The sequence below is a fragment of the Lacerta agilis genome, chromosome 4 (assembly GCF_009819535.1).
Source record: "Lacerta agilis isolate rLacAgi1 chromosome 4, rLacAgi1.pri, whole genome shotgun sequence".
Taxonomy (NCBI): domain Eukaryota; kingdom Metazoa; phylum Chordata; class Lepidosauria; order Squamata; family Lacertidae; genus Lacerta; species Lacerta agilis.
In genome coordinates, this window is record NC_046315.1 from 18,891,622 (window position 1) to 18,915,055 (window position 23,434).

The following is a 23,434-nucleotide window of genomic DNA, read 5'->3' on the forward strand; positions in this document are numbered from 1 at the left end:
TGTTTGACCTAATCCTGTAAATATCTTCCAGCGCTACAAGACTTGGGTGGTGATTTACTTTGTACATAATTCCACATTTTTGAAACTGCATGGTAACTTTGGTGGCCAAGAATTAATGGATCTTTAAGGGAGCAATCCTATACACAAGAAGTTGCCACAAAACAAAACAGTGTGAATTAAGCTAGCATAAAGTTACACCCTCAGATATGCTGATGACACAACCTTGATGGCAGAAAGTGAGGAGGAATTAAAGAACCTTTTAATGAGGGTGAAAGAGGAGAGCGCAAAATATGGTCTGAAGCTCAACATAAAAAAAAACTAAGATCATGTCCACTGGTCCCATCACCTCCTGGCAAATAGAAGGGGAAGAAATGGAGGCAGTGAGAGAGTTCACTGTCTTGGGCTCCATGATCACTGCAGATAGTGACAGCAGTCACGAAATTAGAAGATGCCTGCTTCTTGGGAGGAAAGCAATGACAAACCTAGACAGCATCTTAAAAAGCAAAGACATCACCTTGCCGACAAAGGTCCGTATAGTTAAAGCTATGGTTTTCCCAGTAGTAATGTACGGAAGTGAGAGCTGGACCATCAAGAAGGCTGATCGCCGAAGAATTGATGCTTTTGAATTGTGGTGCTGGAGGAGACTCTTGAGAGTCCCATGGACTGCAAGAAGATCAAACTTATCCATCCTTAAAGAAATCAGCCCTGAGTGCTCACTGGAAGGACAGATCCTGAAGTTGAGGCTCCAGTATTTTGGCCACCTCATGAGAAGAGAAGACTCCTATTAGCAGCTCCACAAAGCTGCTGAAGATGAAGGGAATGTGAGGCTGACCTACAGCTAGACGGGAGCTCCTTTGGGCAATTGACAGCAGATGCAGCTCATCATCACCATCTATGCTTCTAGATCAGTATCCCCAAATTGTGTCCCTGCGTGTGGGTGCGTTGGGAAAGATGGAGGGCACAAGGAGAAGGGGACGACAGAGGATGAGATGGTTGGACAGTGTTCTCGAAGCGACTAGCATGAGTTTGGCCAAACTGCAGGAGGCAGTGAAAGATAGGCCTGCCTTGTGTGCTCTGGTCCATGGGGTCACGAAGAGTCGGACACGACTGAACGACTGAACAACAACAACAAAGTTACACCAGATCCAAAACACACTCAGCTACTGATGTTTGAGCCAGCCTAATCCTGGCAGAGGGTAAACAAGCCTTTAAAATTACGTTAGTATGCATTTCTCTACACATAGCTTAGCTGGAGAATTGCATTGCAAAATTCAGTGAATTGCAAATTTCAAAGGCTGCATCAGGCTGCTGCCAGTGATTCTTGGCCAGTTGCCAGGAACGTAGAAAGAAAAGGAAACGTTTCCTACCATCCGCTTTTTATTCAGTATTTACAGAGAGAGGCTATAGAACCCAGCCTCTTGGATAATGGTGTTGACCCGAGTGAATCCCCCCCCCCGGTCTCTCCCACTTCCTCACTCGCTATTTGCATTGTCTCTTCTATGGATGCTGCTACATGCCCTCTATCTCCGAGCTCTTTGCTCTCCTACTTTCAAGGCTCGCCAGGTTGGGGGGGGGGTCTGGAATGCTTTCTAAATACACTGTGTCCATCAGCTGTGCCCCCAGTGCTTCCTCTTCCTCCCACTCCTCTCCAATTATTTCCCAGCTTCTCCCCTCTGCAGCCTCTGAGCTGTGAGCACCCTCAAACCCCTGTTATAAATCTAAACTGTCTTCATTTTCCTCCTCCATGGAAGGGTGAAGCTGGGGAGCTGGTCTCCACCATTCCTCCTCTGCTCAGTCCCTGACAGCTGGATGGGTTTTGATTCATGTATTGTTTTGGAAACAGCAAATTAGGAAAATTCACCTTCCCCATCCCTAATTTGAAAACTTCCTTAAGATCCACCTCTGAGGTCACTATCAAGCTGAGATTCCTGTATTGCAGGGGGTTGGGCTAGATGACCCTTGGGGTCCCTTCCAACTCTACAATTCTATGATTCTATTATTCTAAGGGCACAGACTGGTATGATATTTGTCTTCCCATTTCCAGGGAGTGATTATAACTCATGTATTAAAAATCCAGTCTGTTTTCAAGTTTATTATCTGGCTTGTGATGTTATCTGCACTGACTTAAGTGGTTTAGCACTTGCCTGTGAAGAGTCATAGAGCTTTTAAGCATAACAAACACCACTGCAATCATTTGACGTAATTTAATGGGGGGGGGAATTGTAGAAATTGATTTGCCACAGTGATTTTGACATCAAAAGCAAGGTGTACAGTTAGCACGTCTGATAAAACCTGCACCGCTTGCTAAACCTATCAAAACACAGTGACAGGAGAGACCTTGGGCATTATTCGAACACACCTTTTTACTCTGTCGAAAGCGAAAATTACACTGCGCTACAGTAAGCCAAATGCTGAATTACGCCAATGTTATTTGATTATCTGATCCAATAAAATCAAATGAAATTTATTACACAGTTTCCATTCAGCAACTGCAGCAGTTTTAATAATGGAGGAAGAGGAAGAAACAATCCATAAGCTTGCAATGATATGTGTTCAGCAGCGGAGGCCCTGCAATGCTTCCTGCCCCTTTCCAAAGTATGGCTGGTTGAAATGCAGCACCACTCAGAATTATTTATTGCATTTCCATCCCATCTTCCCACCCCACTTGTCAAGGTAGTAGCTGCTCTTTGCAAGAAGCACCCCCTGCTCACTCAGAGAGGTATTTACAGTTCTTTATTTACATATGTACAAACAGCACAGTACAGATCGTGCATCCGAATCGGATTGTTCAGATTCGGGGAGTGGCTTTCTCCGAGTCTTTCTCCAGCACAGTAAGTGGGGAAACCTCGCGATATGTCTCTGACATTTTAACTATCTCCTCTCCTGAGCCTACGGTACTCCCTCTCCTTCTGTTCCTGAACTCCCTGTTTGGTGTCGGGGCTCTCTCTCAGCATCGGAGAGCCTTGACACTGCTTGGCTGCTCTGTGGCCTCTCCCTTTCTGCCTCCTCTATCATTTCCTGTTCTTTCTCTTCTGACCGTTCCTGTTCTGACTCTTCTCCACCCCCTCCTCCGTTCCCAGTGCATTCTCTGGCTGTCCCGTGACACCACTGGAATTGAAAGGTTCCCCCAACCCTCATTTAATCCCCCAAATAACCCTGTGAGTTGGGTTAGGCTGAGAGGCAGTGACTGGCCCAAGGTCACCCAGTGAACTTCGTGGCAATTTGAAGTTTTATTCATCCAATTGCTTCAGTAATAATATCTGCAATAGGGTGATGCCAGCAGTTTCCGGGAAACCCTCTTCTTTGTGTGACTTTGTGGGTGAACTGTGAGGTTTTTTTGTGAACTGGATGAGAGACAGGATGGGTGGGTATAATTCTGGATGAAAGCCAGGTGACAGAGTGGAGAGGTGCATCAGAAGCAGGAGAAGGTTCTACCTCCACTCTTCTTCTTTGTCGATCACTTGTAGCTGAGAAAGATTGTCTTCCATCAACACAGTTTCAACAGTGAGTCTGTAAGTGACTGTGGAGGCCAATTCTGGATCCACACATCTTTCCACAGTGGGGACATAGGTTTCTGGGTGGGAGTTGACCAAGGTGAGGGTTTGCCAAGCGTGCTTTCCTCTTAGCACGTTTCTCCCTTGCGTCCTGAGTTCCAGCATCTTCAAAGCCCATGACACCTTTGTTAAAGGCTGTTCTCCAATTGGAGCGCTTGCAGGCCAGTGTTTCCCAGTTGTTGGTGTTTATACTACATTTTTTTTTAGATGTGCCTTGAGAGAGTCTTTGAACCTCTTTCGTTGACATCCACTATGCTCTGCCTCTACTGTTGGAGGCATTAAGCTGAGTGTTGGAAGATTCAGGACAGACAAAAACAACGTGCTTCTTCATGAAGCATATAGTTAAACGACGGAACTCACTCCCACATGAGGCAGTGATGGTCACTGACTTGGAAGGCTTTACAAGAGGATGGGAAGAACTTGTGGAAGATAAGGCTATCAGTGGCTACAAGACACAACGGCTATGTTCTGCCTCCACAGTCAGTGGCAATAATGCTTCTGAACACCAGTTGCTGGAAACCAAAGGAGGGAAGAGGGCTCTTATGCTCTTGTTCTACTCATTGGTTTCCCACAGACATCTGGTTGGCCACTGTGAGAACAGGATGCTGGACTAGATGGGTCTTTGGTCTGATCCAGCAGGTTCTACTTCTGTTCTTCTGCATTTATTAACTGAGTTTGTTCTTGGTATCTGAAGAAATATGCATGCACACGAAAGCTCATACCAAGAACAAACTCAGTTGGTCTCTAAGGTGCTACTGGAAAGAATTTTCTATTTTGTTTCAACTATGGCAGACCAACATGGCCACCCACCTGTAACTGCATTTATTAAAGCAGCATTAGATTGCATTAGCTTTTCTGATCAGTCAGTTCTTTTCACCTCCCCTTATTTTATGATACTGGGTTTTTGTTTTTTTGTTTTTAAAAGGAATGTTGGGATTTGTTTTTTATTATTGCTTTTATCGATTCGGTGTCTGTTAATAATTTAAGATGCTTTAAACTTATTTGTGAAGAACAAAAAGGGAAGAACGGCTTAAATAAACAAAAAAACTAACAGCGTTCTCTTGCAGGTTTATAGCCTGGAAAACAATATAAATCATTTTGATCCACAAAGAGAGAGAGGGAGAGAGACTGGAGACCAAGATGCTGCTATCAAGAGGGGTGTTTGATGGCACTCATGGAAAAGTGAGTGCAGGAGATCAGAGCAACGTGTGAGGGGACAACCCCAGGTGATTTTCATGCCATCTGGGGGAACTTCATCGCAAATGGTGCAAGAGATGAGTGTAATTGTAACCCACCTTTGACGCACAGAAATTTGCAGAGGGATAACCTTCAGATGAATAAAAATGACTTTCAAATTCCCAGCATCATAGCCTCGGCTTTCTGATACCCACTCCCTTCATGGTTGCTTTGATTATCGCTTCATATTTGTTGTGGCAAATCGTTTTTTTAAAAAAACCATCATCATCATCAACAACACACAAATTCACATTCTTCAAACCTCCAGCATACCCCACATTTAAACTTTTTGGGAACTGATTGCTTTTAAGGAAAGGGCTTTTAATTGTGGTGTGCTGTTTTTATTTATATTTTAATAGGTTATATATTTTAAATTGAGAGTCCCATGGACTGCAAGAAGATCAAACCTATCCATTCTTAAAGAAATCAGCCCTGAGTGCTCACTAGAAGGACAGATCCTGAAGCTGAGGCTCCAGTACTTTGGCCACCTCATGAGAAGAGAAGGCTCCCTGGAAAAGACCCTGATGTTGGGAAAGATGGAGGGCACAAGGAGAAGGGGACAACAGAGGATGAGATGGTTGGACAGTGTTCTCGAAGCTACGAACATGAGTTTGGCCAAACTGCGAGAGGCAGTGAAGGATAGGCATGCCTGGCGTGCTCTGGTCCATGGGGTCACGAAGAGTCGGACACGCCTGAACGACTGAACAACAACAACAATTTTAAATTTTATTTGTTTACTTTATAATTAATTAATTACTACTATGTTTTACATATATATATATATTTGCTTTCTGTGTTTTATTTGCGCTCATGGCTAGTAACTCTCAACTGGCATGTGATGCTCAGGTTAGCAGCTAAGAAAGGCTATTTTGGTTTCAGAGTACATTGTGACAATCACATCCACACCACACATTTAAACCACATGTCTCCCCCAAAGAATTCTGGGACCTGTAGTTTACCCACCAAAGAGCTACAATTTCCCAGCACCCTTAACAAACTACAGCTCCTGGAATTCTCTCATAAAGGTTGTCCAGGATGCAAAATATTTTTATTTCTGTTCACACTGCCAACATGATAGATGCTCAGCAACATCGCTTATCCATTTCCCGCTGCTGAAAAAGCTGCTCTGTGGAAATGTTATATATTTTGTTTTTTCCTAATCCCCCAGGGTCCCATATTAGCTGCTCACAGTTTCTCATAAAGCTGGCTAATTGTAAGAGAGGTCCTTCGGAAATATCACACAATGCAGCATTGCTTAATTTTTATGCATTGCGGTACTCCAGGGAAAGGAAATCATAAATTGTTGTTTTGTTAAATTGCCTTCAAATTAAAGGCTTATACGGTGTAGTAATTTACCTAGAAGAACGGCTCTGCTGAGTTATCCCAATAGTCAATTTAACCCAGTATCCTGTCTCCAACAGTGTTCAGATTCTTCAGGAACCAATAATACTACTTTATTTTATGTTCCTCAATCCCTTTTGTCAGGTGTTTAGCAGACAATTGCTTCATTTTTTATTTTATTTTTTGCATCCATCTGTCTCAAGAGACAATGGAGTAGGCCTCTAGGGGTAAAACCAAACCACTGCACTGGCAACACTGAAGTGACTCCCCAGGGGGATCAAGCCTGGGCAGTATGTACGGAGGTCCAGAGTTGCCCAGATAACAAGACCCCACCCCCCATTCTTGGCCAAACTGATGTGGTCCAAAGAAAAGTAGAGCAACACGTTTGGAACCAGCTTGGCTCCAGGAGTTGCCAGAAGGTGCCAGGCAACTGTCTTAGGGACTCTACTCCAGACTTGTGAAGGGTTTACTCCGTTGCCTTTTCTTCTCCCCACCTTACCTTGCAAGGCAGCACAGGTTGAGGATCAGAGGTGTCCTTCTCCTAGATGGGCTGCCTTCCCAGGTTGATGAGCCCCATCCACCCCACTTCCCTCTACAGCACTTGCAGAAACCACCTTCTTGGCCATTTGGCCCTCTATTGGTCTCGTTTGCTCAATCGGCCAGAGCTTGTCTTCACAAGTCACTAACTCACTGAGGGCTTGAGACCCATCGTCTATCTTCACCTGGCTTAGCTGGCCAGTCAAAGCTATTACTTGGGGTGTGACAGCTTCTAGGAGGCACAGGTAAACTTAAATCATGACTAAGATTGCAAACAGATTTGAGTAGGAACCAAGTTCAACCAGATGCACCATTGTAAAAATGTAAATTTCAACTTCCGGTTAGGTGCCGAGTCAATGGCGGACGGGAGTCCGACGGCTCCGTCCTCCGTTAGGCGATAGGGATCTCCGTGCCTGCGCCACGGGTCCCTTAAAGCCACGGGAAGAGCGTCCCGTGGACCGACGGCTTCGTGGGTCCCAGACGTGCTGTCTCCGCTCCTGATTGACCCTCGTAAGGGGGAAAATCAGGCGAGCGGAGCCCCAGCACGGGACTGAAGAAGCGACTGCCTGCGGAGGATCAAAGCAGCGATCCCGCCAGACCTGAGCACCCGGCACTTCCTACACAGAAACTTCCAAAGAAACTCTGTAAGTTAAAATATCGGATTATTTTACAAGTTTAAAGAGCACTGCTTGCAGAGGAAACTGCAAAAGGAAGCCTGTTCCCTTTGAACTGTTTGCGCGAGCTTGGTAGCGCTAAAAGATCAAAGCCGCGACTAACGGGAAAGTTTTGCGAACTCTGCCAAACTTTTTAAAAGTGGATTAAAAGTTGCTTAAAGGATGTTTAAAGACTTAAAAACAGTTGATATGGCAAAAGAAGATGCCCCTCACCCTCTGGATTAGGATTCCGGGTCAGTAGCGGGCTGTGATATATTGTTGCCATTTTTTCTTTGTTGGTGCTTCAGTGACTGTTTACCAGTGGAGACATTTTGACTTCTTTGTAACCAGATACAAGTTACTTTATGGACTTTGGTGGTAACACTGCAAGTTAGAAACTGTTACTGACTTGGGCTATATGAAAATAAACCCTTCTTGGCTTTAAGGAATTTATATTTCGGAAAATTTAAACTCTTTGCCTAAAGGCTGGATTTTTGGGACTGGTGTGGGCTCCTGGCTCAGCAGTCTCTTTGTTCTCAGAATTGAGCTGCTGGCCACCTGGTGTTTACTTTTGGGACTGTTGGCCTTCTGCTGTGAATGTCTGAGATTGTTACCACAGCAACTGGAGTGACCTTGAGATTACAATTGCAGAGCCCACAGGAGATGGACACTAGATCAAAAACAGCTGGTTCTAGCTCTGCACAAAAAGAGGCTCTGTTTCCCTAACTCTACAGGAACAAATGGAGAAATTGGTTGTTAGCGTGGCAGAAATTGCAGCAGGATTGAAAAACGTCACTGATGGGTTGAAGCAAACACAAGATCAAGTTTCATCAGGAAATACAGCAGTGAACTCAGCAATAGAAAAATTACAAGCTGACATAAAAGCTGATATTAAAAATTCTACGCAGACCCTGGAAAAATCAATTGGGCAAATTGAGGAGAACGTAAAGAAGAATAGAGAAGAAATTAATAGAATTGGGCAGGAGGTGACCACCCTGAAAAAGGACTCTGAGGAAATTAAAGTGGTCAAAGAAAAAATAAAAAAGGTGGAGGAAAAATTGGACAATTTGGATTTGGAGCAGATAGAGAATATTGGAACACGACAGAGAACTGTTGAAGAGTCTCTCGCTTTTCTGCAACTACATCAGAGAGAGGGCAACATCCGTCTAAGGGGTCTTCCAGAATTGGAAGGGGAAGACCTAAAAGCTTATATTGTGAAGCTATTTTCAGGATATTGGGAGCTAGAAGAAGTTAACGTCTCAGCGCGCATAGTGAAGGCCTTCAGATTTGGTCCAAGAGGTTCCAGAGGAAAGAAAAGCAATAAAACAGTCAGTGACTGTTTGATTGTGCTACACGATCGACACGATAGGGACTTTTTTCTGGACTTGCATTATAGAAACAACCTGGTGGTAGAGCAGAATAAAGTAATTTTTTATAAGGACATCCCCAGATTTTTCCTGGACAAAAGAGTTCCTTACAACGACTTGGTGACTGAGCTTAGAAAAAGAAAAATTCCCTTCAGTTGGGAATTTCCAGAAGGCCTGGCATTTACGTTTGAAGGAAAAAAGATAAGAATAAGGTCCTTGGCGGAGAAGCAAAAGTTTTTGGACAAGCATCAGGAACAATTTAAAGGCACACCACTCGATCCAGCACAACTCTACAGGTTCCCAGCGGAATTTCCACCACCGCCGGGACTACCAAGTTTACCAGGTTCAAGCCAGGATCCAGAGAAAGATAAGAAAGGAGAAGCAACTGGAGGAGAAGAATAAAGAAAGGAAAATGGCGCTCAAGCTAATGACATGGAATGTCCGGGGATTGAATCAGAGACCAAAGAGACGCAGAGTGTTTTATAGCATAGAAAAGAAGAATTTGGATATAATATGTTTACAGGAAACCCACATAGCCCGACGTCATAGAAGATTACTACAGAACAAAAAATTAGGCCAAGAGTTTATATCATCGGACAAGGTCAAGAAGAGAGGAGTAGTGATATATGCAAAGGAGAAATATAGCCCAAGACAGCTTTTTAAAGATGAAGAAGGGAGATACATCGCAATTGAAATCAATATACAAGGCGAAAAACTTTTGATTCTGGGACTTTATGCACCAAATGATGGAAAGTCAATTTTTTATAAGAAAATACATGATCTGCTGTTGGACTATTTGGATTACAAATTAGTTTGCCTTGGAGACTTTAATGGGGCAGTTTCCACACTAATGGATAGATCTCAAAGAACCAAATTAACGAATGATGGGAAACTCCCAAAGACTTTTTTCGAAATGGTGGATAATTTGAACTTGGTGGACTCTTGGAGACTAAAAAATCCCACAGATACAGAGGCAACTTATTTTAGCGAATCTCAGCAGTCATGGTCGAGGATAGATTATATTTGGATTTCGAATGAATTGGCTCCAAAAATACAAAAGGCAGAAATTGGTCCTAAAACTCTTTCAGACCACAATCCGGTACAGTTAAATTTAAAAATGATTTCCAAGGATTCTTTTAGATGGAGAATGGATGACGCTTTGATGAGAGACACCAAGCTAGTAGAAAGAGCGGCGAAAAAGATGAAAGAATACTTTCAGATAAATTGGAGTTCCGAAGTGGCGAAAAGAATTGCTTGGGATGCAAGTAAAGCTGTAATGAGAGGATTTCTCATTAGTGAAAAAGCAAAAAAGAAGAGACAACAAAATGTAGAAATGGAGAGATTGTTGAAATCAATCAAAGAAAAGGAAAAAGAATTAAGAGGACATCCCAGATGTGTTAAAATCCAAAAAGAAATCAAATACTTGCAATCCCAATATGCTAATATAATGAATCAGGACATCGAATGGAAAGTGAAAATGATGAAACAAAGAACATTTGAATCGGCTAATAAGTGTGGAAAACTACTAGCTTGGCAATTGAAGAAAAGACAAAAGGCAAATGTCATCAATAATTTGGTAGTAAATGGAAAAAATGTGGAGAAACCGGAGGAAATCAGATGGTGTTTTCAAAGATTCTACAAGCAACTGTACAAGGAGGAGAAGATAGATGAAGCAGAAATAGACCGATTTCTGGAAAAGAACGGATTGCAAAAAGTCCCAGAGGAAAAATTAGCTACTCTCAACCACCCAATATCGACACAGGAGATAGAAGATGCAATAAATAACATGCAATTAGGGAAGGCTCCAGGACCGGATGGATTAACAGCAAAATATTACAAGACATTGAAAGACTGGCTATCGCAGCCGTTAAGAGAAATTTGCAACAAAATACTAGAAGGAGATAGGGCACCAGAGACGTGGAAAGAAGCCTTTATCACACTGATTCCAAAACCAGATACTGATAAGACTCAAATGAAAAATTACCGTCCAATATCCCTTTTGAATGTGGATTATAAAATTTTTGCAAATGTATTGGCTACAAGGCTGAAAAGAGTGTTGAAAGATTATATACACAGAGATCAAGCAGGTTTCTTGCCAGGAAGACAAATTAGTAACAACACGAGAATTATTGTGGATATTTTAGAAAAACTGGAGAGAAACATAAACACAGATGCGGCACTACTGTTTGTTGATGCAGGGAAAGCATTTGATAAAGTTTCTTGGATATTTATGAAAAAGAATCTGGAAAGGATGGGAGTTGGAGAAAAATTCTTGAATGGCATTAAGGCCATCTACACAGAACAAAGAGCTAAAGTAATAGTAAACAGTGTGATATCGGAGGAGTTTGAAGTTGAAAAGGGAACAAGACAAGGGTGCCCTATTTCCCCTTTACTTTTTATTACGGTCCTGGAAGTCCTCCTAAATATGATACGAAAGGACAAACAGATAAAAGGAATTCGTGTGGGAGAGAAAGAATACAAACTACGCGCCTTCGCAGACGATCTGATGTTATCCCTGCAAGAACCGGAAAGCAGTGTCCCCAGAGCCTTGGAAATAATCGAACAATTTGGACTTGTAGCTGGTTTCAAATTAAACAAGCAGAAAACCAAAGTTTTAGGAAAAAATTTGAGTGCAGAACAAATTCAAAGAATACAGGAAGGCACTGGCCTCAATTTTGTCAAAGCAGTAAAATATCTAGGTATCAATCTCACAACCAAGAATTTGAACCTGTACAAGGACAATTACGAAAAACTGTGGATGGAAATAAAGAAAGACATGGAGATATGGACAAGATTGAAATTGTCGTTAATGGGAAGAATTGCCGTGATAAAAATGAATGTCCTACCAAGGATGCTGTTTTTATTCCAAGCCATACCAATTTTGGACAAACTGGATTGCTTTAAGAAATGGCAAAAGGACTTATCAAAGTTTATATGGCAGGGCAAAAAGCCAAGAATCAAGTTTAAGATCCTAACAGACTCTAAAGAGAGAGGAGGCTTTGCCCTGCCGGACTTAAGACTTTACTTTGAAGCAGCGGCCTTTTGCTGGCTAAAGGATTGGTTTAAACTAGAGAACGTGGATGTATTGGACTTGGAAGGACATGATAATATGTTTGGCTGGCATGCATACCTTTGGTATGACAAGGTTAAGATCCACAGAACTTTTAAGTCTCATATAGTTAGAAAATCCCTGTATCAGGTCTGGATTAGATATAAAGACTTGTTAGAGAGAAAGACCCCTAGATGGATCTCTCCAGTGGAGGCCAAAGCCTATAAGAGACCGAACATGTCTGCAAACTGGTTAAGATATATGGACATATTGCAGCAGGAAGGGGACTCTTTTAAGCTAAAAAGCTACGATCAAGTGAAAAGCCAGGTCCCCGACTGGCTGCATTATCATCAGGTATATGAAACATTTAAAATGGACAAAAAAGTTGGTTTTCAAGTAGAAAAATCAAAACTGGAAACAGAACTGATAGAATCGAATTTTAAAAACCTTTCCAAAATGTATAATCTTTTGCTAGAGTGGCATACGAAAGATGAACTGGTTAAATCGTCAATGATAGACTGGGCGAAAGATGTAGGACATAATATCATGATGGATGACTGGGAGAGATTGTGGCAAAAAGGTATTAAATTCACTGCTTGTCATAGTTTAAGAGAAAATATAATGAAAATGGTTTACAGATGGTATTTGACACCAGTCAAGATAGCTAGGATGAATACCAAAATGTCAGATGTATGTTGGAAATGTAAACATGCGAAAGGTACCTTTTTTCATATGTGGTGGTTGTGCCCAGCGGTAAATGCTTTCTGGGACAAGATTTATAACGAACTCAAGAAGGTAATGAAGGTTACCTTTTGTAAGAAACCAGAGGCATTTCTTCTGAGCATAACTAATGAAGAGATACCCAGTCAGGATAGAGTGTTTTTTATGTATGCCACAACAGCAGCTAGAATCTTATTGGCAAGAACATGGAAAGGCGAAGAGATACCAACGGTGGAAGAATGGCAGATGAAGATGATGGAGTATATGGAACTCGCAGAACTGACTGCCAGAATCCGGGACCAGAGGGAGGAGAAGGTGTCACGGGACTGGAAGAAATTTAAAGACTATCTAGTTAAATCAGTAAAATTGAATATTTGAGCAGAATTAAATAGAACAGCGGCTTTAGCAGGTTTATGTTAGATAAAATTGTTAGCAAGATAATTTTGTGCGAAAGATTTATTTGTTAGAAAATATGTTAAGACTAGGTGTTTAAGTTAAGATATAATTAGGTAAAGTAAAGCACAGTAAAAATTGAGCAAATGTTAATAGAATAAGATACAAAGCTACCTAGAAGATATATATGATTTTGAAGACAGTGGAGGGAATGGGGGAAGTCCCCTAAAATAGAGAAGATAGTAACAAGAAAAGTAAGAGGATAAGTGTTAGTTTAAAGGTTTGTATATGTTTCTTTTTATTGTAATTGTTTGATTGTGTTTTTGTGTTGTGTTTATGTATTGTATTTCTGTATTGTTAATGTTGGTGTTTATGCTATGTTTCTCTTTTGTCTTAATAGAAAATAATAAAATCTTATAAAAAAAATGTAAATTTCTTTAATAGCTCTAAGAAAATAGACATTTGGGGGTGGACATAAGAATTAAATAGGTAAAACATGAGCCAAATGGAAAATAAGAAGGGAGCAGTTGTTTACACAGAATGTAGGGCTCATAAATCTTCAAAGCTTCCCTGTGTCCAATCAATCAATCAATCAATCATCACTTCTCTGCATGCAGACAATTCCCTGTGAAAGTGGGATTGCTTATTGAACCACTCTAAGAACTGTAGCTCTGGGAGGGGAACAGGGGTCTCCTGTCAGCACCCTTAACAAACTACAGCTCCCAGAATTCTTTGGGGGAAGCCATGACTGTTTCGATTGGTGGAACTGTTACTACTACAGATGCCACATAATGCATTTGTAAGGACTCTATCATTTAGTGTGGCAGCGCCTGCACTTGGGAAGTTGCAAATTTTTCTTTATTTTTCTGTTTTATCTTTTGCAAACTGGTTAGAAGTTCGTTTGTTGTTGTTTTTTTACAATCAAGCAGTGTATAAATTGTACGAATTAAATGAATAATGAACTAAGTGTTAACATGGTTCTTTAAATCTATGGTGTGAGTGTGGCCACACTCCTTGCCAAATACTCTAACCACTATGCCAAAGGCTATAACCTTTCTAGCCCTTTCTACACAAATCTCCCCACTCCACTGAAAAAAAAGTGTCTCTTCCCCTAACCCCCTCCCTCAAATTCTTCAGTTTCATCAGTATGACAATACCTTCATCCTGCAGAAAAACCACAGATCTCAAATTAACGGCCTGCTGAAGTACTCTGTGCTCTGTCTGCAGCATTTATTGTATATGACCTGTGTGTGTCTTGTTTAGATTCATGGGCTACAACCCCAGAAGGTATATTTCCCCCTTTCTGACCTCACTTTTGCTTAGAAAGAGCAGCCGTTCCCGATGTTATTCTTCAGTACCTTTTTTCACTGCTCTCAGCTTGTCGCTCCAGACCACAAAGTGATAGCAGGGGTTGAAACACGTTATTAAAGAGGATGGCAGAGAGTTTTATAGTTTCCCCTTAACTTCTGATTTACTCAGAGGATGGTCATCCTACTTTGATCTGGGATATATTCTCGGAGAGGAAATATTTACGGACAGCTAACTTTCCCCCCTCTTTGCTCTAAGGTAACTACTGCTCCATCCATCCCCAATGCTCCTTTAGGTCTTTCTTGCCACAATCTCCACTCCATTGAAACAAGCAGTTGTGTTACTTACCACCAGGGAATAATAAATCTTGAATCCAGGCTTAGCCACAAAGAAGTCATCCGACTTGAAGGTGATCTTCAGCTGGTTTGTTTTCGATGTGATTCTCGGAGGCGCTTCCTTGTACCCACACCACCGCCCCCGGATCAGCGTGCTGATTTCGGATATATCTTCCACTTCTACAAAGTCATACCTAGAAGTTAGGACGGACATGTTTATTATACAATGTTACGGGACTAAGTCTGAGTTCCTGGGAACTTTCACCATTTAAATGGACACTGAGGGAGGAAAGTGGGCCAAGATCTGCTGTCAAGATTTGGGGCGTGTAAAATTTGGGATGAACGTATTCAGATTGGAGGAATCAAAACTCTGAAGGCATGGAGAAGTCCTACCAGTGGCCATCACCCAGTGGCTGCCATTTCCCCACCCCTGTGAAACAATGTCTTTAACTAGTTCTTTAGGCTGCCTTTACTCAGAAACCTCCATTAAAAGGTTGCTACAGTACATGGGCTCCATCTGCACTATACATTTAAAGCAGTATCATGCAGCTTGAAACAGTCATGGCTTCCCCCAAATAATCCTGGGAAAGGATGCTGAGAGTTGTGGGAAGACCTCTATTCCCCCTTAAAGAGCTACAACTCTCAGAGTGGTTTAGCAGTCAACGCCTTTTCCCAGGGAACTCTGGGAATTTTGCACTGCCAACATTAAGAATAAACAACACGGTGGCAAACAGCATAACAACAGCAATAAAATTGGATTCATAAATACAAATATACAACACAACATTGCATAAAAAACTGGGAATTTATCTAGAATGTTGATTGTGAAAGAAACACCATCAAGCTGACTACACTGGGGTGGGGTGAAGTGAAGTGCCAACAGGTACATTCTCACAATATTATCTAGAAACTTTCTTGAGGGTAAGCCATGCCTAATAATAGGCCACATTCAGGTGTTTTTTTAAATCAAATGTATTAAGAGTTTTCAACATAGGATACAATAAAAACCAAACCAATTCTTCCCTTCCCTTCTCTTCTCCTTTATTTTTCTTTTGGTATAGGCCACATTCACTAATGGTTTTGGCTTCAAACCCATAGCAGTGGATATGCTGTTGAGCTACAACTACCACAAGAATCAAGATGGCTGTAGAGCAGGGTTGCTGGGAGCGATAATCCAGACTCCTCTTGAGACTCACAAGTTCCCATCTCCTGACTTACAGCAACCCCATCCTTTCCGTGGTCGTGATTCATAACAATTCTAATTATTTCACAGTGTGAATGAACTAATTCAACCTTGTTAGCATGGGGTTATAAAGATGGCTCATGAATATTGTATATTGATATTTTTTAATTAAGCAATTTAGACAAGATGATTTTTGATGATGATGATGATGCTGTTAAATAACAAAATGGGCCTATATTTGGGCTGGAACCAGATGGGACCTTGCCCCAGCCTGGAAGTATCTTGGCTGCCACCATTCACCCCAGCAACTAACAAGGTGGCTGAGGGTGGTCTCCTTTGCTGCCGACGCCACTGCCACTGCTCCAGTCTCTTTACCATGCTGCCTGTCACTGCCAGCATCTAGAGGGCCAGAAAGGCTCCCAAATGCTACATTGCTGGCTTGGCAAAGGTGGAACCATAACTCTCTAATGGTTAACTACAGTTATGAGGTGGGCTGGCCAATTAGGTATTAGACTATTGCTGTGGAATGCTTGTTTCCAGCATTACCAGCCACCAGTCACTGACTGCTCTGGACAGCAATGTGGCAAAGCAGAGTAGCCACAACCTGATACTTCATAGCTTTAGACACTTTAAAAATCCTAGTGTGGTAGCGTGTAGATCTGTCTGGAAAGCCTATCAAGGGAAAGCCTGTCTGGAAAGCCTGTCAAGGGAACGTTTAGGCATGCCTCTCTCCTTGGCGACAAGCCTCCCAATCCCAAGCAGGACTTTGTGGGTTATTTATGACGGGCTGAAATTCATCCATATGCTTTGAATACTCTGCGGAAGCAAAAGAGCTATAAAGCAGCCAGTGCAGCTAGGAATATGGCTCCTTTGTGAGCCCAGATGAGCCCAAATTGTATCGTTATTCAAAATAAACATTAAAAAGAACGAACTCTGCATAGGGGCAATCAGCCTAGTCAAACAGCCGACTATTCCACAGCCTATCCCTTCCCATTCCTTTCTTGACTACTCTACAGAGATAACAATGTATTGGATGCTGTCCAGAGTTTTCTGTAGCCTGGATGAAAGCCCTGACTTCATACCTTAGAGGGAATAGCATCAGTCTGAATATACGGTAGTCCTTGAACTCCTAAAACAAGGATAGCCAACACAGCACCATGACATTTTTGCAATCACTTAAATTAGGGATAGCCAACATGTCCTCCAGATCTTTTTAGACTCCAGCTCCCATAAGTCCCAGCAAGCACAGTCAATCATCAGGGGCGATGGGAGCTGAGGTTCATCAACATTTTGAGGGCACCAAGTTGGGTACCCCAGGTGGGGTAAATCCAACTGCTTGAGACAAGGAAACCTACTGTGATAGTATGGATGTTTGGTGTATGGAGCCATATTGCTCAAGTGAAACAGAGTTCCCACAAGCTCCCTAAATGTGCCAAGCAGGAAGTTGAGACCATATAACACCTACATATAACACCTGAAAGACCTACATTGGCTGCCAGCACGTTTCTGAGCACAATTCAAAGTGTTGGTGCTGACCCTGAAAGCCTTAAATAGCCTCGGCCCAGTATACCTGAAGGAGCATCTCCACCCCCATCGTTCAGCCTGGAAACTGAGGTCCAGCTCTGAGGGCCTTCTGGCAGGTTCCCTCACTGCAAGAAGTGAGGTTACAGGGAACCAGGTAGAGGGCCTTCTCAGTAGTGGCGCCCACCCAGTGGAACGCCCTCCCATCAGATGTCAAGGAAATAAACAACTATCTGACTTTCAGAAGACATCTGAAGGCAGCCCTGTTTAGGGAAGTTTTTAATGTTTGATTTTTTTATCGTGTTTTTAATATTCTGTTGGGAGCTGCCCAGAGTGGCTGGGGAGGCACGGCCAGATGGGCGGGGTAATAATAATAATAATAATAATAATAATAATAATAATAATAATATGTTTGTAATTATTTTTGCCTTGTTTTTCTCTTTGTGTTGATGCTATTAATGCTTCACGACTGTCCCCTCTGCACACTCTCACACAACCCACCTGCAGATTTCATTCTCTGGCTCCTCCAGTCCAAATTGGTTATCAAACACCAGCTGTATCCTTGCATTCTCTGGCGAAAGCAGCCTCCACGTCAGTAACAGGTTCCTGGGATAGTTGTGAGGAAAACGAGGGCTGTGGATCTCACCACTGCGCAAGACGCGGATGGTCTCTTCCTTCCGGTACAAGGCTGTGAGGTGATTGCTCTCTGTTAGTAATCACAACTTGTAGAGATTAGTATGTGGTTCAGGAGGGGAAATGAGCCAAGCAACATTATTTACATTTACAGAACGCTAACAGTTTCATACCCAGTGTTATTCAAGAATTCTAAGAAACAAAACATTGGGGCAGTTTTGAAACCAGTGCTTAGAATCAGTGCAATTTTGGAAGCTGCCACCTGCCTTACATTTAATCCCTGGTATCTCCTCCTGGTAGGCCTGGAAGAAACTCCTGCCTGAGATCTTGGAGAGCCAGTCAGTGTAAGTGATACTGAGCTAGATGGACCAATGGTCTGATTGGATATAAGGCAGCTTCCTGTGTTCTTCTCATTGAAAATAGATGAAATACTGCTCCTTGATTTCAGGAAACATCATGCAAAACTTCATTATGATATCCTAAGAGGTGGACAGTCAACACAACCACAACTTTCCAAAATATATAGTAGATGGATTGCATGAAAAGCTTGCATGACAGCCTTTTATACTGAGTCAGAGCATTGGCTTATCAGTAGGGATGCAAGGATCTGTCCACCTTGCTTCTCTCAGTTTCTCATTTCTTCAGACTTAAATTCAGGCTTCCATATCTAGCAGCAATTTGAGATTTACTGTCATTTTCTCCCCCCCCCCCAAAAAAAATGAAACAAATTTTTTTTAGTGTCATTTTCTCCCAAAAACACATTTTTATATGCAATTTTATATAATGCACACATTTCTGCAAGAATTTTTCCCATATATAGTGTTTTTGAATGGTATTTTCACTAACATTTTAATGCACCACTTTCACCTAATATATACATATTTGGTTGTTGTTGTGTGTGTTTTTTTTTTTTGGAGAACTTGCATTGTAAGATTTGGATTACAGTGGTACCTTGGTTTATGAACTTAATCCGTTCCAGAAGTCCGTTCTTAAACCAAGGCGCGCTTTCCCGTAGCAGCAGGGGACTCAATTTACAAATGGAACACACTCAACAGGAAGCAAAACATGTACTTATTCCAAGGCAAAGTTCGCAAACCAAAACACCTACTTCCAGGTTTGCAGTGTTCTTAATCCAAGTTGTTCACAAAAACTAAGCTGTTCTTAAACCAAGGTACCACTGTACTGGGATAGATAAAATGCCAGTCAGTTTTAAAACCATTTAACAATTTCTAGGTGACCATCCCTAGGAAGTCCCTATTTTTATGTGTACAGTTCTTCAGAAATGGTAAAAGAAGCATGCTAACAGTTTCCAGTTCTCTCATCACCACCCGTAAAATTTTAGGTATGGAAAGTGTATGCTATTAAGTTGCCACATATACAAATGTCCCAGTATTTCAGTAAAAGGTTGCAGTTCTGTGGCCACTGGGAGGGTGTCCATGGGATCTTTTACAAGAAGTAAAACATAGCATTAATACTAAAACACAATATTATGCAATGTAAACAACCACTTAAAACAACTTAAAATGGCAAAAACAATCTGGGTCCTAAAATATACATCCCAAGTGTCAAAAGCCAGGCAAAGAGATGCATTCGATGAAAGGCTAATGAATGTGCAAGATGCACCTCTGTGGGGAGGGAGTTCTGCAATTTAGGGGCTGCCACAGTGAATATTCTCTCCAGGGCTTCTGAGGGCAGTGGAACAACCAAGAGAGCACCATTACAACGATAAAACACATAAAACCATCCCAAATAGAAGAGAACGGTATATATTCAGCCAAAGGGGTGAGTCCCACAAAACAAAACAAAACAAAACAACTGTCAAAGGTCAGGGTAAAGAGACATATCTGCAGCATTCAGTGCTAGATGCACCTCTGTTGGGAGGTATGAGCTGCCACAGAAAGTCCTCTCCCAGGCCACCAGTCCCCATGCTCCTGAGGGCAACAGTGCTTTGAAGAGGAACCTCTCTTGTAATCTTAACAGCTGAGAAGATTGGTAGGGATCAAGGTAGTCTTTCATATACTTTGGGCCTAAGAGCTCAGGTGTCTACCACTCCCAGAGCCTTTGATCCCTTGGTCCAACCAACGTTGGAGCTCTGACATCAGCAGGACCCCCAAAGGGGAGTGTTGGATACAAATATATCCTGGTCGACCCATTGCCAAACCTTTGGCTATTAGAAAAAGGCTATTCAGATACGTATACAGCATCTAAATGTAACATGACATAAGTTTAGGGTGTTTATTTTTAAGTACAGTGGTACCTTGGTTCTCAAACATAATCCATTCCGGGAATCCGTTCGATTCCTGAAACAGTTTGAAAACCAAGGCACGGCTTCTGATTGGCTGCAGGAGCTTCCTGGACTGTGTTGAGTGTTCGGCTTCCGAAAAATATTCGCAAACCGGAACACTTACTTCTGGGTTTGCGGCATTCAGGAGCCAATTTTTTCGGCAACTAAGCCATTTGGGGGAAAAGGTTTGACTGTACTATACTAAAGCAGGACTTCGGATATGCCACACACCCAGGAGGTGAGGATGTCCTTTCCTCTCTATAGCACCGTGGTTATTTATTTATGACTACATTATCATTATGTTATGATAGAGGAACATGAACAGGGCTCACTCCAGGTTGGGCAAAGTCTTCTAGGAAGTGCTCTGAGTAGCAACGGGTGTCTGCAAAGGGGAGACAAAGCTCAGTGGGAGAGCATCTGATTTGAGTGTAAATTTTTTTGGTTCAATCCCCAGCATATTCAGGTAGGGCTGGGAGAGACCAGAAGTCACAGAACTATTTGGTCATTGTTTTAAAAACCGGCCTCACCATGAATCATTGTCTCTTTGTCCAAAGTCAACTTCAAGTGTGATTCAGTTGACATCTGTCTGCTTAGTAACTTTCCACCATTACTTCCCACCATTGTTCTCAAAGCAATTAGCAACAAGGAGATGGGAACCTACTTTGTTTTTTTTTATTTTGTTCTCATCATGTATACCAGCTGAAGAAGCATGGGTGGAGAGCTTGCATTAAAGCAGGATAGGAACCCACATAGAGATGGTCTTTCAACAACATATACTATCACTATAAGTTTTGCATTTTTTCCCTTTCAGACTGTTGGGTCAATCTTCACGTTACAACCAGCTGACCATTGGGGCTTGCACAGAGCTGGGTCATGCATTGTGCAAGCCCTGATTCGTTTCCCTGCAAGTAAAACATCAGCTCTCTGGTGACAATGGAGGAGTGCGCCTTTGGGGGGTGAAGTCAAACTGCTGAAAGGTTACAGCGCCTGCTGTGGCTGTAGAGACCGATATGGGAGAGACATGTTTTGTTGCAGCCAGGGCAGATGAAGGCGCCCGGTTGTTCTGCTGCAGATGCACCATGGCGTTTCTGCTGTAGCAGTTGCAACATGCTCTGATAAATGCTATATGATTTTTAATTGTGTTGTTACAGACACAGCACTGACCACCTGAATGAAACCATCAGACCACAGGTGGTCCCCAGTCCCCAGCAGCCATTGATTGATATACGGTGGTACCTCGGGTTACAAACACTTCAGGTTACAAACACTTCGGGTTACAGACTCCACTAAACTGGAAGTAGTGCCTCGGGTTAAGAACTTTACCTCAGGATGAGAACAGAAATCGCGCGGTGGCGGCGTGGCGGCAGCAGGAGGCCCCATTAGCTAAAGTGGTACCTCAGGTTAAGAACGGTTTCAGGTTAAGAACGGGCCTCCGGAATGAATTAAGTTCATAGCCAGAGGTACCACTGTATATTTTATTCGTTCTTAGCAATGGTTTGAAAACAGAAGTACAAATATATTTTGAATGTTTGTATTATATATCCATCTAGCTATCTGGGACAGATTTGCTCCTTCTGCTACTTTTATTGACAGGACAAAATAAATTATGAGGAGGAACCTTTGATTGAGCGAGGCTTTTGAATCATGGATGGTTGGGGGGGGGGAGAATAAAGTGAATTTTAGGCCAAAACTCAGAGCTCTTGTTCAGATCCACTTAGAAATACAAATGTAACTATTTCTCCTCTTCCCCCTGGGCTGTTTTCCACTAGGTGGGTGGTTGCTGATACCCACATCCATCAAATTCTACATTAGAAATGTATGTCAGCAGTCCATCAACTACCCCTCTAGAGAGCGAATAACTCTATCTGCAAAAACAGCTTGCAAAATATATATGACAGGAGCCCAAGCGCTTGTCATAATGACTTTTTTTTTTAAGAAAAGTGATTAAGCTGCATCATTTTATAGACCCTCGTTCTGCTGTTCACTTTGTATTCCCCACGAGAAATTTCCTAAAGTGACTAAAAGAAATCTATCCACTTACGATTAAATAATTTAAAAAAGTCTTCATGAGCCACTTAAAGTGAATCACAGAGGTGGTCTGCATGAAGCGAACAGGCATGTAAAATCTGGCATCTCTTTAATATAGGTGGAAGTACAGCAGGGGTATGGGCTTATTCACACACATCCCATAACTGTATCTAAGTACTTCAAATGGACACATTAGATTTCACATGTCTGCTATTCTCTGCACTTAACATATGATCTGCGTACTTTGGTATCTGAGCAAAGACTGTGCTATGGTTCTGGCCAAATCCCAGATCACAAATTGAATAGGGCTGATTTTTGTCAACCTGGAATTTGGCTGGGTTGGGTCAAAGCAACACCCGATCACCCCGGGTTGGGTCAAGTCCACCCAGAGCGATCCTGCAAGTGGACCCATTCCATTGACTGGCATGTCTACTGAATTTGCTGTTCATTTAGAGCGGCTATATAACAACCTTATCTCTTGCTAATTTCCCGTTCTCTATTAGGCAAACGTTCCCTGTTTTTCAAGCTGAAATATTCCCTTCACCAACCTATTCTTTAGGTACATTTACACTTGAGATCCTAACCCGCTGTGAAGAGGCTGCCAGAGGCAATATGGTTTTAATTGAGCCTCATAATGCTTTGGAAAAGAAAGATGATGTGAGTTTAATCCAGGAGGCTAATAAAGGAAGGCACGCTAGCATTCCCCGGCCACATGCGCGATAAGCACAGCGCCATCCTTTTCATCTTTCGGCAAAGGAGGATTTGCACAGTGCTCTGAGATTCCCGAACACATCAAACTCAGGTCAGTGCTGGAAAACACAATGCCTTGACAGAATCCCACAAAACCCGAGTCTTACTTTTGAATAATGCATATGTGCAAGGGATAAGAAATAAACATGACATACTGAGGCATTGAAAGAAGAGTCTCAGTGTTTCATTTCTACCCAGAATTACCTTAGTGCTTTCATTTCTTTTTCATTCCCCCCTCTTGAACTTGTGGGAAATGAAGAGTAATTGTTTATGAGAAAGACATTTATGGCAGTGTTGGGGAGCTCGCTGGAGAGGAGGCCAATAGTGGTCAAAGCAAAATGGGAAGATAATGGTCCATTGAATAGCCTTAATATTGCACATTCTCCCCCTCTGTCTTCTTTCTTTCTTTGCACAAGTAAGAAGGAAAAGAAAACATGATTTTGCTGGAAATGGTAGCACCGTTAATTGTGCTGGGATGGGAGCCATAGCTTATGTTTTGTTTGCTAAGGCTCCACTTGAAATCCCCGGTTAAAAAGAATTCC

At 42.2% G+C, this 23,434-nt stretch overlaps 1 protein-coding gene across 1 annotated transcript in view; it reads right to left on the bottom strand.

The window, feature by feature from the left end:
* The window catches only part of PDGFD (platelet derived growth factor D), a 135,273-nt gene that overhangs the window by 32,758 nt on the left and 79,081 nt on the right, over positions 1-23,434 (bottom strand). The window contains exons 2-3 of the mRNA XM_033146198.1: positions 17,699-17,903; positions 14,507-14,687 (exon numbers count right to left, since the gene is read on the bottom strand). Coding sequence (XP_033002089.1) covers positions 14,507-14,687; positions 17,699-17,903 — 386 coding nt within the window. The remainder of the gene's footprint in view (positions 1-14,506; positions 14,688-17,698; positions 17,904-23,434) is intronic.